Consider the following 16,493-nt stretch of genomic DNA (forward strand, 5'->3'; position numbering starts at 1 on the left):
GGAGCAGTAACGCCATTTGCACAGAAGAAAAAAATGAGTTAGGATTGGTCAGAAGACGGACGAGTTTCTTCTGATAACCTATCATTGTATCTCTCCCCTTACCATTTCATCTTAGTCCCTCTTTTGTCGAATCCCATCCATTCTCTACTTGTCACCAAGCCACTCGTCAGTTTATCCCACTCTTCATTCTCATCCAATGGACATTCTCTCCCAATTACTAACCTCCTCCCACATGCCATTCTGGAACCTCTATGGAGCGAGCCAGGACCTTTACATGTATGATTTCCCCCCTTTAACAAGCAAGATTAACCAACGCTCAGCATAGTGTATGCACCTTGTGCAGTCTGGGAGCCCGCGGGTCTGTGCCCACATCAACCACGTAAAGCCGAGAGGAGATCAGGCCGAGCAGGATCAGGCGGTCACGCTTCTTGGTGATATCCCAGTAACAACTGCTGCAGGCATTCCAACCCAAATGGTGGAGCTCATCCCTCATGTTGGGCATCGGCAAGCGGTGGAGAACCTGCATAAAACAGAAGCTACATTAAATTACGAGACCCTGTTAGAGGAGCACAGACAAGCAGCACTTTTGGCAGTGGCAGAGGTAAACATGCGTATAGGGAAATCCGGAGACTCCAGATAGCTGCTAATGGGCTTTCAGCAACTCTGGTGCTTTCTCCCTATTTCCCCATCAAGCTACTAATAGGCGTGCATGGTATACAATTGCCCCTTTTCAGGCACCAACAGGGATGTCCACGGGCTCCTTTCAGAATCAGCAGAACAGGAATGAAGGACTTAGATCCAAACATTTATTTTAATATATCCACTGTGAATTCACTCAACCAAGAATTTCTTTTTATAGTAACTAATTTAATCTGTTTTACAAAGGTTCTGGTTGCTTGTTGCCATTTCAGGAAACCTCTAGGGGGTGAGGGTAATATCTTCCATAGGAAATGAATGCCCTCTTCATTTCATTTTCAGGTGGGTTTGACTTAAACTCTCCAAAGACAGATGGTTACAGTCAGTGGGATTCTGTTACTTTCAGAAAGACTTGCCCTATCTAGAGATGATCTTTACTGTGAAGGAGTCATAAAGCAGTCATAATTAAGACCTCTTCCGGAGTGCACAGTACCTGGCTATAGGTTGGTGAGGCGGGATCTACATCAATTGTGGACAGAAAGTCTGGCTTGTTGATGCCGGTGTTGCGGTAGGTACAGGCCACATAAAGAATCTCCTCCCTGGGACCTAAATAGACCAAACAGCAACTATTACGAATCCATTGCTACGGAAATGTACATGAATCAAAAAGCAGAATGAATGACATCAGCTGGAATTCACTTCTTTGCCAAACACAATACCCACCCAAAGATCACTAATAATGTGCCAGTCCAGGGAAACTACTGTTAATATTACAGGTCACAGGGTCATTGTAGAAGAGATATTTTTAGAGTTATGCATCAAAATACGATATTTTAAGGGAAAAATGATACATGAAACCCATTTATTTTTATCGATTTTTCATGTGATCAGACCCCTACTTAAAGGTATGCAGGAACACTTTACAAGCTAGTAAAAGATGTTTCAATTATACAGACATAAAATCCCACACCTGTACCACAAGCAAATCTGGAGGAAAAAGGCATTGGGATTCTGTTTTCTCTTTTTCTTCAGAATACACACAGATCAGCATGTCGTTTCAAATGGGACCATTTGCGTTTTTTTCACATTGCCCCACCAGCAATTTCTCTAACTAAAACTCTCTGGAATGAAGGATCAATTCAACAATATTGTAACAAAAACAATACAAAATAAAAGTGAAGTGAGCCAATTGAATTGAAGCATTAATAATGAAGATGTATTAAAAAGAAAGCAGTTAGTAAATATAACTAATAAGTAACATTACTCAAAAAAATTCATATAAAAGGACAGAAATATCTCAGAGTAGAAAAAACACGTTATTATAATTAATTGCAACAACAACAAAAAAGGCACTATTCTACAAAGGGAAATCTTGCAAACACACCAAAACCAATGTGCGACCACAATCAAACCACTTTACTATTACAACTATTATAAGGGTGAAAACAGGGCTTTTGCAGGATTTGCAAAAGCTCAAAGCAACAAAACAAAATGCTTTTATACTTGGTAACCTTCCAAGGATAGTAAAGACAAGGAGGCCTATAAGATAGCCTCCAATGAATTTAAATTAGCCTTGATTGAGGCTGAAAAAACAAGGTTTTATACCAGAATCGTCAACGCTCAGTACGAGTCTAAAGAACTCTTCAGGGATTCAAAGCGACACAAGGATCCTTGCCCCAGTAAATTGGATGCAGCTTGGTGTTCATCAAGTCACGAAGCCTTTTTGGGGAAGTTAGATAGAATCAAACAGAACATTGAGGACAAGAGAAAAACACGGGGACTATCAGAGCTGGTGCCCAATACAAGCATTCAGAGCACAAGTTTAATTTTCGTCCTGTAACGGAAGCTGAATTGTCGGTCATTATCAGTAGACTTAAACCAACAAATAATAAAGGGGATACATGCTCTGCAATCACAATCAAAGCATGCTCTCCTGCTCCGATAGGGATTTTATCCAAATTAGTTAATGCTTTTTTTGAGGAAAGCCATTTCCATGATGACATTAATGCCTGGATCACTCCCTTGCTAAAAAAGCCTGGTCTCTGTCCTCTGGAGCCGGGCAATTATAGGCCTATTATCAACAATCCCTTTTTATTAAAAATGTTCGACCGTGTGGCATACATGCAGATTATAGAATATCTTAACAATCACAATATTTTAAATAAAAGGCAGTCTGGTTTTAGACAGGGGCATGGTACAGAAACTGCGCTGCTGCATCTGAAATCAAAATTACTTCAGGTAATGGACAAGGGACAAACAGCACTCTTGATGTTGCTGTATTAATCCGCGGCTTTCGACCTGGTGGACCATTCATTATTAATCAGCAGGTTGAAAGAAGTTGCTGCTTTTTCTGATAAAGCTGCATTATGGATATGGACCTTCCTCAGCAACAGACTTTGTAGGGTGTGCAGTGAGGTAGCAGAGGCAGCACCGGCAACGCTGCAGTTTTGGGTTACCCAAGGGGCATGTCTTTTGCACTCCATATATCATATGTTTACAGTTCCCCTTTTTTATTTGCTAGAAGAGAAAAGCATTGGGTTCACAAACTATTCTGATGACACACAATGTGTTATCCCCTTATCAGGAAATTATGAGGAGGATTTTAAAAATATTAATTATATGTATGAACTAATTTAGGTTTGGATGGTCGAAAACAGCCTAGCATTATATAAAGAAAAAAACAAATTGGTGGCTGTGGGAACAGCAAATAAAATCCTAAAGCTTGGTGCAGCATATAGGATATTCCAGGTGTCCGGCTGTGAGATGGAGTCGAAAAAGAAAGTCAAAACCTTAGGGATTTTTCTAGACCAAAATCTGAACATGAATGCCCAAGTGAACAGTCTGGTCTCTGCATCTGCTTATTTTATTAAGCTGCTAGCCCAAATATGTCCCTATATATCCAAGGCTAACTATGAGACATTACCTATAGCAATTATCAGGTCGAACATCGACTATTTCAGTAGCCTTTTGGTAGGTATTAATAAATCAGAGTGTGCCAGATTACAAGTGATACAGAACAGCGCTGTTAGGGTAATAGTTGGCCTAGGACGGAGACCATGGCCCACATTCCGAGGTTGGTGCTATGACTAGCACCAATACTGGTACCGCCACCGACATGGCGGTATGGGGACGTACCGGTCCATTCCGAGCTTTGCGAGACCGGTAGTCCCCATTTTAAAAGCCATTCCCCATTCCCATTTGAGCCCCCATAGGGCTCAATGGGAAGGGGGAATGTGGCAATAACGGTACCGCAAATTGTGGTACCGTTATTGACCCTGGTATCCCTTTGCGGGTCCCGTCCTTAATGCCTGCTAAAAGCAGGCATTAAGGGAAGGACCCACAAAGGGACCTCGGAATAGGGCGCAAAGGGATTACCGGCAGCGGTGTCATTACCGGTGCCCGGTATCCCTTTGCGTCCGGGTCGTAATGACCCCCTCATGTCTCAGAGGCAAGACGTGAACTCCATTGGCTTCCGATTGAGGCCAGGATCAATGTTACTGCAGAATAAATCCAATGTAAGAACTCTCAGATCCAATAACACTAATCAGATGAAGGAGCCCAGATGTACTCTTACACAGGTCAATAAGATCTCCTTTTTTGCTGTAGCTCCTAAAGCCTGGAATGCTATTCCGCCAGATTTGAGAGAGTTGAAAACCACTGTTCAAGAAAAAATGGAAGTCTTTATTATTTAGATAGGCCTCTTCTTCTGTCTTTTTTTAATGAATATATTTCTGCCTGGCTGGTATCTGGACTTCTCTTTTGGATCTCCCTTGGTTGGCGCCCGTAAGCCTCCGGACCATTTGGTGAGCGTTATAAATTAAAAAAGTAAAGTACTACATTATTTGAAAAACATGATGTCCTTGACATACTAACAAAATAGAGAACTCAGCAAAAAGAACATCTCATATTGGATTGGGGTGAACTGCCTTGCATTCAACAGTACTGCCCCCAAACCTTGATTCCACAATCCCCATACTCTGTCAGTTTTCTTATTCACAACAACCGTGCATGTTCGCAGCCAAATGTCAAGCTCGATGTTTCCCACAAAAGGATATTCAAAAATGAAAAATATCCAACTTTTAAACTTTTGAATCTGTGGTCTGCACTCAAACATAGGATGGACAGTTACCTGTTGGACAGTGTTGCAGTGGAAAAAAGGCATTCCTGAAGCCTCACTCACATTACATTTAAACTTGCAAAACCCTAATGCACTACAATTTTTAGGTCAGTGGTTTACACTTTATTGTTTAATTCCCTTATTTATTTTGTACTATTTTAAAACAGTTACTTTGAAATGATTACTAATTTAAAGAAGGTTTTGCTATTTATTTTTTGAGAAATGGTGTACTTTTTCTGACTGGGATATATTTACAGTATACCAAAACCAAAACATATTTCATAAGCATAAATACTCATTTTTTAAAATACATTTTTAGTGCATTTGGTAGAACATGCAATAATGTCGCCACAAAAAACAGCAATTTTTCGGCGATATTTTTGCACGGCGAGGTTTTTGCATGGCGAGATTTTTGTGGCGACATTATTACATGGAACCCCTTTTACACTGCATAATACTAAAAAACGTTTAAGAAACCAATTATTCACTTTACAAAACACTTTAAAATAATCAAACATTCAATTTGTTACTTCATGAAAACCCAATAAAAGCTCATAAAATGGAAAGCTTTCAATTCATCACTTCATAAAAATCTAAAATATAATGAATTCAATTAAAATGTTCATCTTGATCAATGCCCTTTGCCAAATGTGATGAGCAGCCGAGACTATAACCATTCTGCTGCCAAAATCATTGGTCTGATGACACTAGCCTAAACTTCCTGTAACTTTTCCCATATTCCTCTTCCAGTGCGCCACAGTTGGTAAGAATGTGTCTTTGCGTCTCGTCATGATTCCCACACAGTCTACACATCCAGCCTTCCCTTGGTATTCCCATCCATGGGCCATGTTTTCAAACAATGGGAGGAAGTTTAATTGCATGGCAAGTGGGTACTTAGTTTGATTAGGTAGCTCCTCGGAGAGTCAACAGTGAAACACTGCTGAGAATATTCTGCATATTAGCAAAGTTTAGCTAGGCAATTGACAGCTTGCAACATGTCCAGTTGTCTTGTTTTCTGCTCCAACTTGAGAAGAAAAAAGTCCTGCCAAGAATGAGGAGGAGCATCTATGCTTAATTCCCTGTAGTGAGAGGATACCAGCGGGACCAGTTCTCTACCATCCACTTTTGGAGAAGAGCCCAGCATGCACAACTGTAAGATTCAATAAAGTCACCTCCTGCGGCCCATTAAACCGAATTTTCACCCACAGTTTGCATGCCGCAAGTCTCAAAAGTGACATCAGAGAGAGAAGCCCCAGTTCCAGCTGTATGACCTCTACTGGAACCATTACTAGTAGGCCTACTAGAGAACGCAAAATCTTTGCCTCCAATTTTGGGAGCCAGTTAACTAATCTCATTGGGAAAACCTCCAATGCATACAGAATACAGGGGATAATAGAACACCTATATGCTCTGATCTTTGCCTCCACAGATCGCCCAGCATGGAAATCTATGGTTTTCTTTAATACATCCACTTCTTTCATGCTTTGTTACCAGTGAATTGGTATAGATGTGCCAAGGTCATTTTAGGTCTAATGTCCACTCCTAGATATTTATACTCTTCCACTTATTCCAAGGGATCCCAGCTAACTTCCAGTGGAAAGATGGCCCTCCTTTCGCCCTTCTACCCACAATCATTATCTTTATTTTTGTTGGATTGGGACTCAATTCCAACTCTTTTGCAAAAACATGGAGAGCCTCTAGGGAGCGTTCCAACCCTACGGGCGTTATGTCTAGAATGACCGTATCATCCGCATATGTGATACAATGGAGTGCTTTGTTGGCATAATGAGGTGGAAAGTTACGTACCCCTCTAAGAGCTGCTACTAACTCTGACACATATAGATTGTAAAGCAGGGGGTCCAAAGGGCACCCCTGCTTAAGCCCTCTGTTGGTATCAAAGGCTGTGGTGAGGGTGCCTTCCTGAGAGGTTCTCACCCTAACCTCTCTGCCAGAGTAGTGTGCTTCATAAAATACAGCAATGACAGATCTATACCCCACCTTTTCAGCTTCTCCCACAGCCTTGACCTTATTACACTGTCAAAGGCTGCAGAGTAGTCTACAAAGGTGCGGTACAGGGCATAGCCAGTGTAGAAATGCGTGCCTGTCATTAGTGTCATAAGTGTCCGTACAGGATCAATTGTTCCACTCCTCTTCCTAAAGCCTCCCCTTCCTAAAGCCTATCTAGTGAAGGGGCAAAAGCTCCTCCCTCTTCACACAGTCAGTCAGAAGTGAAAGGAGAATGGAAGCATATAACTTTGTACTGCAATATAGCATCGCCAAAATTCTAAAATTGGCTGGCAGATTGTGGGGACCTTTCTTATGTCCCACGTTTGCAGAATCCTTCCCTCATCACATATGTGTACAAAGAAATGTTGCAACAAGGAGCCCCAGAACATCGGGTCGCTCTTAATTACCACATTGGACAAACCATCTGGGCCATTCACCCTGGAGGGTTTCATTCTAACCATATCCTCCAGATCAATATCCTTAATGCAGTCAGCGACCAGTGAGGACAGAATAGACGGGGTCCCCCCTTCTTCTCTCACTTCTGAGTCTAACCAGAATTTCTCCAGAATAAATGCACCCCATTGGGCCTCTGTTACGCTACTAACTTCCATTATTGCCCTGCCTGCTTCATTATTACGAATCAAATGCCAGAACCTCTTGGAATAATTTGTATGTATAAGATGGTTAATAAACTTCCAAAAAGCAGAGTTTGCTCAATGTCTGTAGCATCTAAGCCAAGACTTAAATCTCAGCCTCCCTGTTGCCAATAACTTTTTCTTGTTCTCCTCTGGTATAATATTACTTTGTTTGGTCTTTGGAATCAGGGAATTACGCCCTTTCTTTTTCTTGGCAATGGCAATATCAAACCTTCTCCCTCCATTAACCATGTCATGTACAATAGTGTCCTGTCTAATGTTAGGGGAGAACAAAGACACCATTATACCCAACTCCCAATCACAATGTGTCAGTAACTTAACCTCGTCCCAACCTAACTCTTTTAGGGTCAAGTCAAAACATTAAATTCTAGCATTTGGCCACTGAAGCCTATTCCCTTGGCGATTCACCGTCGGGTGTATCCTGCCCATAATGTCAAGCTTGGTTATCTGTATCCCACACTTCAAACTAAGCATGGCATGATCACTAGTGTACACTGGAATGGTTGTCATTTCTGGCGGATATTTCCAAATTATTGCATTTACAAAAATAAAAATCAATACAACTGTGATAAATGCCATTAGCCCATGTAATTTGGTTCTCACCCTCCTTGACCCTCAATGGAGGGAGATCAAACTCATCCAAGGCCTCACACCAACCCCTTGCCCTGGGATGCAAACCCTTCCTCCCAGTTAACTTAGAGCTAGAATGCACACAATTAACTTAGAGCTAGAATGCACACAATCGGTTTCCGGTCATTGCATCAACAACCAAAGCATCGACAGCCATACCATCTAAAAAAAAAAGCATCTAAAAAGTATTTAATGCATGTTTTTAGATGGTAAAGGGTTTAGTTTAATAACAATGAGTTTCAAAGGTTAAAAAATGTGGGTTGAGGGGGGTCCGCCATTAAAAACAAAATGCATTAGATGTTTTTTTTTAGATGCTTTTATTTTATAGATGGTATGGCATTAGATGCTTTGTCTGTCAATGGAATTACTATTAAACACAATCTACATTAAAATCCCCAGCCAGTATGATACCACCCTTTGGGAATTTTGTGAACCAACTCCAGAGGGTGTCTATCAACACCTCCCTCAGTCCTACAGTTTGTTCCCCACCCGGGGGATCTGAAAGGGTTACTACCAATGTGGCACTTATTCCAGGGTTTAGTTTAAAGATCTGGCCACAAAGTACATTCTGATTAAATTTAAAAGGGGTGTATTCAGTGAGACACATGCATGTTCTAGCACCTATACAGAGACCACCTTTGGGCGCCCCTTTTCTGGGCTTGGTGAGGGTCTGAGCAAGGTAGAAAATCCATGCAACTCAAAATGCGTGGTTAGCCAGGTTTCTTGTAAACAGAATATTTGTGCATTTGTTATAACGTCCAGTGCAGATTGGTAGCTCATAAAGGAACCATGGCCCCTAGAGTTCCAAGAAAGCATCTCAAGGCAGTTCCTCTCCTCCCATCTATTGGTCAAGGTAGAACCTGTTTGACTGGAGACCAGTCCCCCTTCTGCCTTTCCTGGTCAGACCCTCCCCCCTGCTCATTAAACTCATAGAGATCATGGCTATTGATGGATGATACAACTTTAAGAAAGTGCGTCTGCAGCGGTCAAAAAAACATTATTTCAAAACCCAGTTCCTTCAAAGCCCCTGCATTTTTACAAACACTTTCTAAAACAAAGGAAGATTCAAAATTCACCACAAACCAGTTGGAAACACTATTACGAGCTGGTAATTTGGCCTACTAAAATCCTTCCTTGTTATGGCTTTGAGTTCTGGTACTAACTGCAGCTCCAATAGCCATGAACGATTTAAGAACTGACTGTTCCTTGTGGGTTTTGATTCTACCAGTTTGATGTAATGCAGGCCTGAGTAGGATGCCCTTGTTCCATGGGCTGGCCAAAACACCTTTTTTGCCGGGCATAATTCAACCAAGTTCCGCAGGCGGGCCGTAGGGGTTCATTCAGTACCAATACTGGACAGATTTTTTTTCCACATCTTCTTCCGCTCTTCAGGGGGTGGGACCGGCCCATGTGCTCTCCGAGTCCAGTTTACAGAAACACCATCTGTATTTGAGATACCTCTCACCGCAACCCCTTGTGTTGAGAGGTGTCCCCATGGTTGTTGTTTATCAGCAGCGTCTTCTCCATTTATTGGAGAAGTGTTTTGTGGCTCAATGTCTTGCGGCAGTTGATCGCTCCTAGAGGTCTTTCCTCCATTTGTGCCAGGAGCAATCCACTTATCCATCGGGCCTTGGAGCTAGAACATTCTGGCCGTGCCGTTGCCCATGTCTTTGGAGATGGTTCTTTTTTCTGTCAACTTTTTCTCACCTAGGTCGCTTCCCTGATTCCGTGGAATTGTCGTTACCTTCTTTTGTAGAGGGTTAGGCAAAAAAACGTTGACGAGGAGGGAGGGGGCCTTTATGCCGCTTGTTCCGAGGTGGCGATGGAGGGGTGTTAATAAGTGCATTTTCCACCAGGAGAGCCTCTACTGAGCAGCTGTCAGATTCAGCCACCCGATAGCAGGATTGTGATGGAGGGTCCACTCAGAAAGAGGAGGAAGTAGGTTCCTGCCCACAATTAGGGCTTCTCTTATCCTTAGACCCTTCTGACTTTCTGATATTATTCCTCGTGTTATTATAAGGTGACATGGGAGAGTGTGGCTGTTCTTTATCCCACCCAGTCTGATTTGAATGTTCCAATGATTCCTGGTTTTGGTTTTGTTCAATGACAATCCCAATAGCCTTGCTACAATCTACTTAAGCCTCACTGTTCCTCTGCTATTTTTTAACACAGCAGCAGGAGAGCTTTAATTTCTGCTTCTACTGACTCCTTGGTCGACATTTGCGTTATATTTGAGTCCTCAATTAAAGACTGTGAAGGTGATTCTTCGTCGTAGTCACGCTCACTAAATGTTGATTCATAAGCTGTCAGTAGTTTTTCTAAGTCAGGTGACTGCTACAGGCTAGAAGCTTGTATATTAACCTGAGCAAAGTCGGCACGGCCCAAGGAGTTCCTTTGGATGGTTTTACACAGCTTGAGGAGGGAGCCATTATTGTCCAACACATTATTTGACTCTACTGAAACCTCCTCCTCATCAACCTCATGGCCCAATCTCAGCTGTTCAGTATTTGCACCCTGAGCCGAGCTTAGCTGATCAGCGTTTGTTGCCGGCGGTCTGTTTCCAAAAAAGGAGTACATTTTAGGCTTCATTAGCCAAGCGCACACGCTCACATTTATCATTTTTTGCATGGGGGAGAGTTTTAGGATTTGTCTTTTTCCTCCCCAACGCAGCAAAGAGGCTTGAATGATAAGTGCATGTTGCTGCTCAAAGTCACTCATTTCGATTTCATTTTTGTGAGAGTTCGGGACTCTTCTCAATAAGGTAATGGTTGTTTTTTCTGAACCACCAAGCAGTAGTCTGCTGTCTTGCTTGTGGTAACCAGAGGACAGTGAAAGTGCCCTAAAAAACAGAAGGAGGGAGCAGATAGGGGGGCAATTTGGTTCAAACTGGGAATATAGGGAGATTAAGTCTATATTTGCGGAATCCTCTGTGCCGATCATCACAGGCGATGGCGGTCTGCTTCCCCCAGGCTACAAACTGCGACTGCTCATATCCCCCATGCTTGCTCAACACCTGTAATCTCCCTTTTCCGAGATGCCTGTTAGATCACCCAGGAATCACCCTCACCCACAGCCTTATCCGCTAAGGGGCGCCGTCAACTGTCTTTAGGCACTATTCGTGTGACTTACTTGCTTCTAGGCAGAGGTCCTTCAGGTCACATAGATGCCACCGCTGCCGTGCCCAGCAGTCCAGACTGCTGAAACTACTACTCCTGCTAATCCACGAGAAAGGTTTTTTTTTTTTAATGGCAAACCCCGCCTCCAGACTCACAACCAGCAAAGAAAGCCCAACACTGCTGAGACTGCTACTCCCGCTACTACGCATAAATAATAATGTTATGTTACCTATGCTCATCCTTTCAAAAACTACTCTAAAATATAAATGAATTGCATTGTTAGGTTACATTAAGAATTATTATACTGAGTACATCACCCCTGTAGTGGTCTTAAAGTGCACAGCCTTGTCCGAGTAGAGAAGAATTGTGATCCTGCTCAGGGTACATACTAGACAGTCAACATCTAGAAAGGAAATATATTACAGAGGGGGTGCAATGCTGTAATTGCTGTGAGGTGTGCCTAGCTGTGTTTTGATCAAAAGAAAATGATCTATGAGAAGAAACCTGCACATATTGGCTAGCAAGCCTTCGTGGAGGCAATCACTAGTGCAATGCAGTAGTGTAATGTTATGTTATCTTGCATTTGTATAGCACCTCCTGCCATAGTTTATGGCGCTGAAGCACTTTGCCTGTCAGAGTGGGTTAGGAGGTGTATGACAGGACATTCAGTAGTGATGGGGAGAAGCAAAGTCTGTAGATAGCTGGGATGAGGTATAGATAAGATGCACAGGTAGGCATTAGAAGGAAAAAGTGGAGGAGCTATGTGTACAACTGAACATAATTGATCGTGGTGTATAAGAGGTCCTAGACCCCTCCCCCTCAAACTGAATACAGATAACATGATAGGCTGATCAATGGTTCCAGTATTGCAGAAATTAGAAGTATATTGCTTTTTGAAGATAAAGACTGAATATAGGGCGACATATATTTATGGAGTCAGAATGATTCAGGAAGTGGAGGGTATCTCCAGTTTTACTCATGTATCATGAATATATAAAAATGTAGTCCGGAAGCTGGATAGAAATTGAGTTATGCTCAAAAGTAAATTGAGTTGCTGTTTGGTAGCCAAACATCTAGGCTGAACAGGTTGAGATACTTTCTAAAATGGATGCCAAAATACAAAATGGGTTCGGGATCAGGTGTTAAAAGAGCTGAATCATTCTGATGTTGAATTTTCTTTGGCAGCAGTTCACTGTAGATAAGCACGTCTGGTATGGTATATTTAGACATTCTGGCAAGGAAAGCAGACAGTGATTGATAGATCAGATAAAGGCATGGGAAAGCTACCAATCAGACAGAGCTGCTGCTTACATAGCAACAAATAAGATGAGCTCCTGAAGTTTTCCACAGTATAAGCTGCCAAGTAAGTTTGGCAGGGCCTCGAGAAGTAGATAAGAACTGTTTCTTGGCAGGGTTTGAAGGATAAGTAATTCCGTTTAGCTGAGTCTGGAATGAGCTGATCAGTATATGTGTCAGTTAGATGGAGCGTGCCAAGATGAGATAATGTGGGCTTTGTGAGTGGCATATAAGCCAACCAATCAAAGACAAGGAGGACTTATATTCTAGTTAAGAGAACCAATTAGAAATGTATCCTGAATTTGCATGAATACATAACGTCATTGAAATAAGACTTATGTATTCATGCAAATCTTTAATTCATGCTGATTGTAGGAGCTTGGTGGCCTTCCAGAATGTCTTTCTGCACCTGTATTAAAGATGGCTGTGAACTTGTGCCCGGGTGTCTGTCCTCCTTTGTCTTGTCTCCAGTGTCAGAGTCCACAGATGCCAAGGCTGATGAAGTAGAGGGTCCCCTTTTACAGTGGGACTCAACTGTATTCTATGGGGTGCAGCGCCAAGAGGAGACATAGCTCAAGAGTAGGTGTTCACTGCGATAGGGGGTATGTCTGGAGCTTACTCGCTGCATGGTGAGCCTGAAGCCATTATGTCACTGTTGTCTTTGTGAACGAATCATTAGAGGAATTAAAGGTTTTTATTATTCAGCTAAGGTATCTACTGCTTTGAATACCTTAGGAATTACTACAAAGGAAGCAGTGGAAAGACTACGATACTACTACAGAGTGGCTCCAGAAAATGACCAAGGACCGCTAGTGCAACCGAAACTACAGAGAAGGTATTAAAAGAGCCTTTAGCAGCATGAGTGGACACATGTGTGTTTGAGCTACCAGAAAAAAGGACCCTATCTTGCGTGTTTTACATCCATGTGAGCATGGTCTGCAGTTCTTAGAGAAAGCCCTGGTGCTGCTGGTGACAACCTCAAGGACCGACCCTGGAAGATCACTATCATAAAGGTAATCACAGCACTTCAGTTCATTATATTTTCCATTTGCAACCTCGTGGGACGGTAACACAGATTTAACCAGGTTTACGGGTGGCTATATTGCTCTAAGTTTGCAATGTTAAAACTTATTATTTTATTTGCCATTAAAAAGTTTTAACCAATGTGTAAATAATACATTACCACATACCTTTCATGGCATCCTGGGGGGTCTTATAGCCAGGTCCACATGCTCCACAATTGGCTTTGGAGTGGAGAGAAACAGAAAATTATTTTACAAGGCAGGTCCATCAATATCCATCACATTACAATAAGAGCATAATCATTTTGCAGCATTATGGGCATCTACACCTTTTTCCCCTTATAGTGTATTCACTTTCAGATTGTTCCCTTGATTTTAGCCCTTTTTAGCTTGCCCTTCATGTAGTGTAGGGGTCTGCAACCTTTGGTTCTCCAGGTGTTTTGGACCACAACTTTCATCAGCCCTATGCAGAATAGTCAATATTGAGGCATCATGTGAGTTATAGTACAAAATATCTGCGGGGCACAGGTTACAGACCCCATATTTAGGGGATCACATTCGGCCTTGTTAACCAAATCATGCAGAGAGATCAATATGCTTTCTTGCCCGTTTCTGTCATTCCTGTAAAAATCTCCTACCACTTAAATAGCCATGTTTGTTCCACGCTTTCCACTTTGTCATTATAAAATTAATTCAACTTGAGTTTTTTTTTAAACAGATCTGTGTCTTCTGCCTCTGCTAGTACCAGATCTATTTTGTCAAAGTGCGTAATAAGTGTAGAGCCTAACTCGGCGTATACACGATTAATCAGTGTTCCTTTGGCTTTCCCAGTTAACCATCTTGAGTGGTCGACCAACGTGTTTCTTGGAATAGGGGCCCCCTGTACTTTATGCATTGTTCTTATGTATTAGAGGTACCAAGCAATCTTCCACTGCGTTTTCAGTGAAATTAAGCCCAGTTCGAGGCACAAGGCCTCTACCGGGACTGACTGGGGGACTCCTAATTTAGATCGTAAGAGTCTGCCCTCTATTTGTTCCAACCATTCCACATGTCTTTCCGGAAAGCTTTCCAAGGCATACATTACCGCTAGCATCATACTTTTCGTGTATACCTCACGCAAGGCCTCAATGCTTCCTCCACAATTCCTGCACACATTACTGGCACTGGTCCTGTTTTAGTGGGCTGTGCCTCTTTTATTCATTAACCCGCATCATGACGTGCTGCGCCATGACGCTCCAGTCTCCCTTATTCTACACCACATCTCTCCCCAACTCGGATAATGAGACAAACAACATTTAACTCACACTTTGCTGATATATTCCATGCATGACGAAACCCCTCAGCTTTATGGACGGCTGCGGTTTCTCTCTCAGCGAGTACAGTGATATGCTTTCACAGGGGATTTCATGGGAGTCATCCTAATCCTCTGCTCTCCTCTGGCAGGAGCTTGGGGAGGCCTGTACGGAACTTGGAGGATCGTCCATCGCTTCAGCAGGTCCTTTCTCTCGCTCTCCTGTTGGTGTCTCTGGGAGGATGTCTCATCCGGGCATCAGCTTGGGTGTTTGATAAGGGAGCCTCCTTCCACATGGTGGATGGCACTATATGAAAGTGCAATGCATTTCTCGTCACTGTCTCGTGATCTTTCCTCACGGTCACCATGCCATGGTCATTGTCCAATATTGTCGAGGGCTGTGGTTCATTGGCCACGGCAAATTTCTTTGGCAGGGACCTGTTCTTTACTAGCACGTTATCTCCTGTGAACAGATTGCTGGTGTGCACTCTATGGACCATGCTTTCCCTCTGTAATTAACTGTAATAACTGTGAAAACAAGTTTCTTGCACGTGACCAAAAGACCCAGAAAGTGATTTTATTGAGGCCTCTAAAGTCTATGCAGGAACAGTGCTCCCAAGTATTCTTTTCAGGATGAAGAAGAGCAAAGCCCCGACAGGGGATGCCGACTTGCTGATCAGCCCATTCTGGAGGTTAGTCTGCAGATAGTCCCTCAGGACCTCCTTTCCCTTGGCCGAGAGGATGTACATGCATCCGAAGGGAAGGGGCTGATCCGGTATCAAGTTGATCGTACAATCATCCCTTCGATGAGGGAGCAGTTCTGAATATTGAACTGTTGAGAATACGTCTTGATACTGTTGATATGGTCCTGGGATCTCGGATATGTGGTTAACTATGGTAGGGTTGGCCGTTATGTTGTTAGAAAAGTAAAAGGGAGAAGAGAACCCCAATGAGCCCTGGGAAAGGCAATAGGTTAAGCAGTATTCCGAGCCAATAAAAAAATTACCTGCTGTCCAATTAATAAAGGGATTATGCACCCTGAGCCAGGGAAGACTGAGGATAACAGGGTAGTGAGCTGCTCTGATTATGTCGAAAGTTATTTCTTCCTCATGTGTAGTCACCTACATTTGGAGTGGTAATGTTTGTTCCCGGATGGGGCCTGAGGTGAGAGGGCTGCCATCTATTATTTCTACCGGGATGGACATTTTCTTGGTGACACGATGTAGACCCCTGCTCAGAACCCAGTGATCGTCCATGAATTTTCCAGCTGCTCCACTGTCCACAAAGGCGGGTACTTGTTCTATAACAGAGTCGCCCGACTTCAATATACCAGGAGAGCAATCATGGGGGTGTCTGGGGTGTCAATTGCAGGAGTGGTGCTATTGAATTTAGGGGAACCAGAGGCATCTTCCCGGATCACAGTTCCCCCTATGACCGGGTTCCGGCATTTCCCGACTTTCGTGGAGGTGAGATTGGGAATTTCCAGACAGAATTATCCTTAGAACCACAGTACATGCACAACCCTAAAGTTTGTCTGCAGGCTCGTTGTTCGGGAGTCAAAGGACCACAGACCACATCCAACTGCATTAGTTCTTCGGAAGTAACGGGTTTGGATGCCTGCATAGGAGATTCAGAAAATGGGCGATGGATCTTTCCTCTCCGCCTTTCACTATGTCTCTCCTGTAACATACATCCGGGGAGGATAGCTCAGCGGCAACGAAG

At 42.9% G+C, this 16,493-nt stretch overlaps 1 protein-coding gene across 2 annotated transcripts in view; it reads right to left on the reverse strand.

The window, feature by feature from the left end:
- The window catches only part of LOC138580052 (methanethiol oxidase-like), a 489,426-nt gene that overhangs the window by 326,767 nt on the left and 146,166 nt on the right, over positions 1-16,493 (reverse strand). For both annotated transcript variants that reach the window (XM_069650290.1, XM_069650292.1), the window contains exons 2-4: positions 13,649-13,702; positions 1,130-1,242; positions 335-520 (exon numbers count right to left, since the gene is read on the reverse strand). In XM_069650290.1, the coding sequence (XP_069506391.1) occupies positions 335-520; positions 1,130-1,242; positions 13,649-13,702 (353 nt within the window). The remainder of the gene's footprint in view (positions 1-334; positions 521-1,129; positions 1,243-13,648; positions 13,703-16,493) is intronic.

The sequence above is a fragment of the Ambystoma mexicanum genome, chromosome 1p, assembly GCF_040938575.1.
Source record: "Ambystoma mexicanum isolate Mex_15411 chromosome 1p, UKY_AmexF1_1, whole genome shotgun sequence".
Taxonomy (NCBI): domain Eukaryota; kingdom Metazoa; phylum Chordata; class Amphibia; order Caudata; family Ambystomatidae; genus Ambystoma; species Ambystoma mexicanum.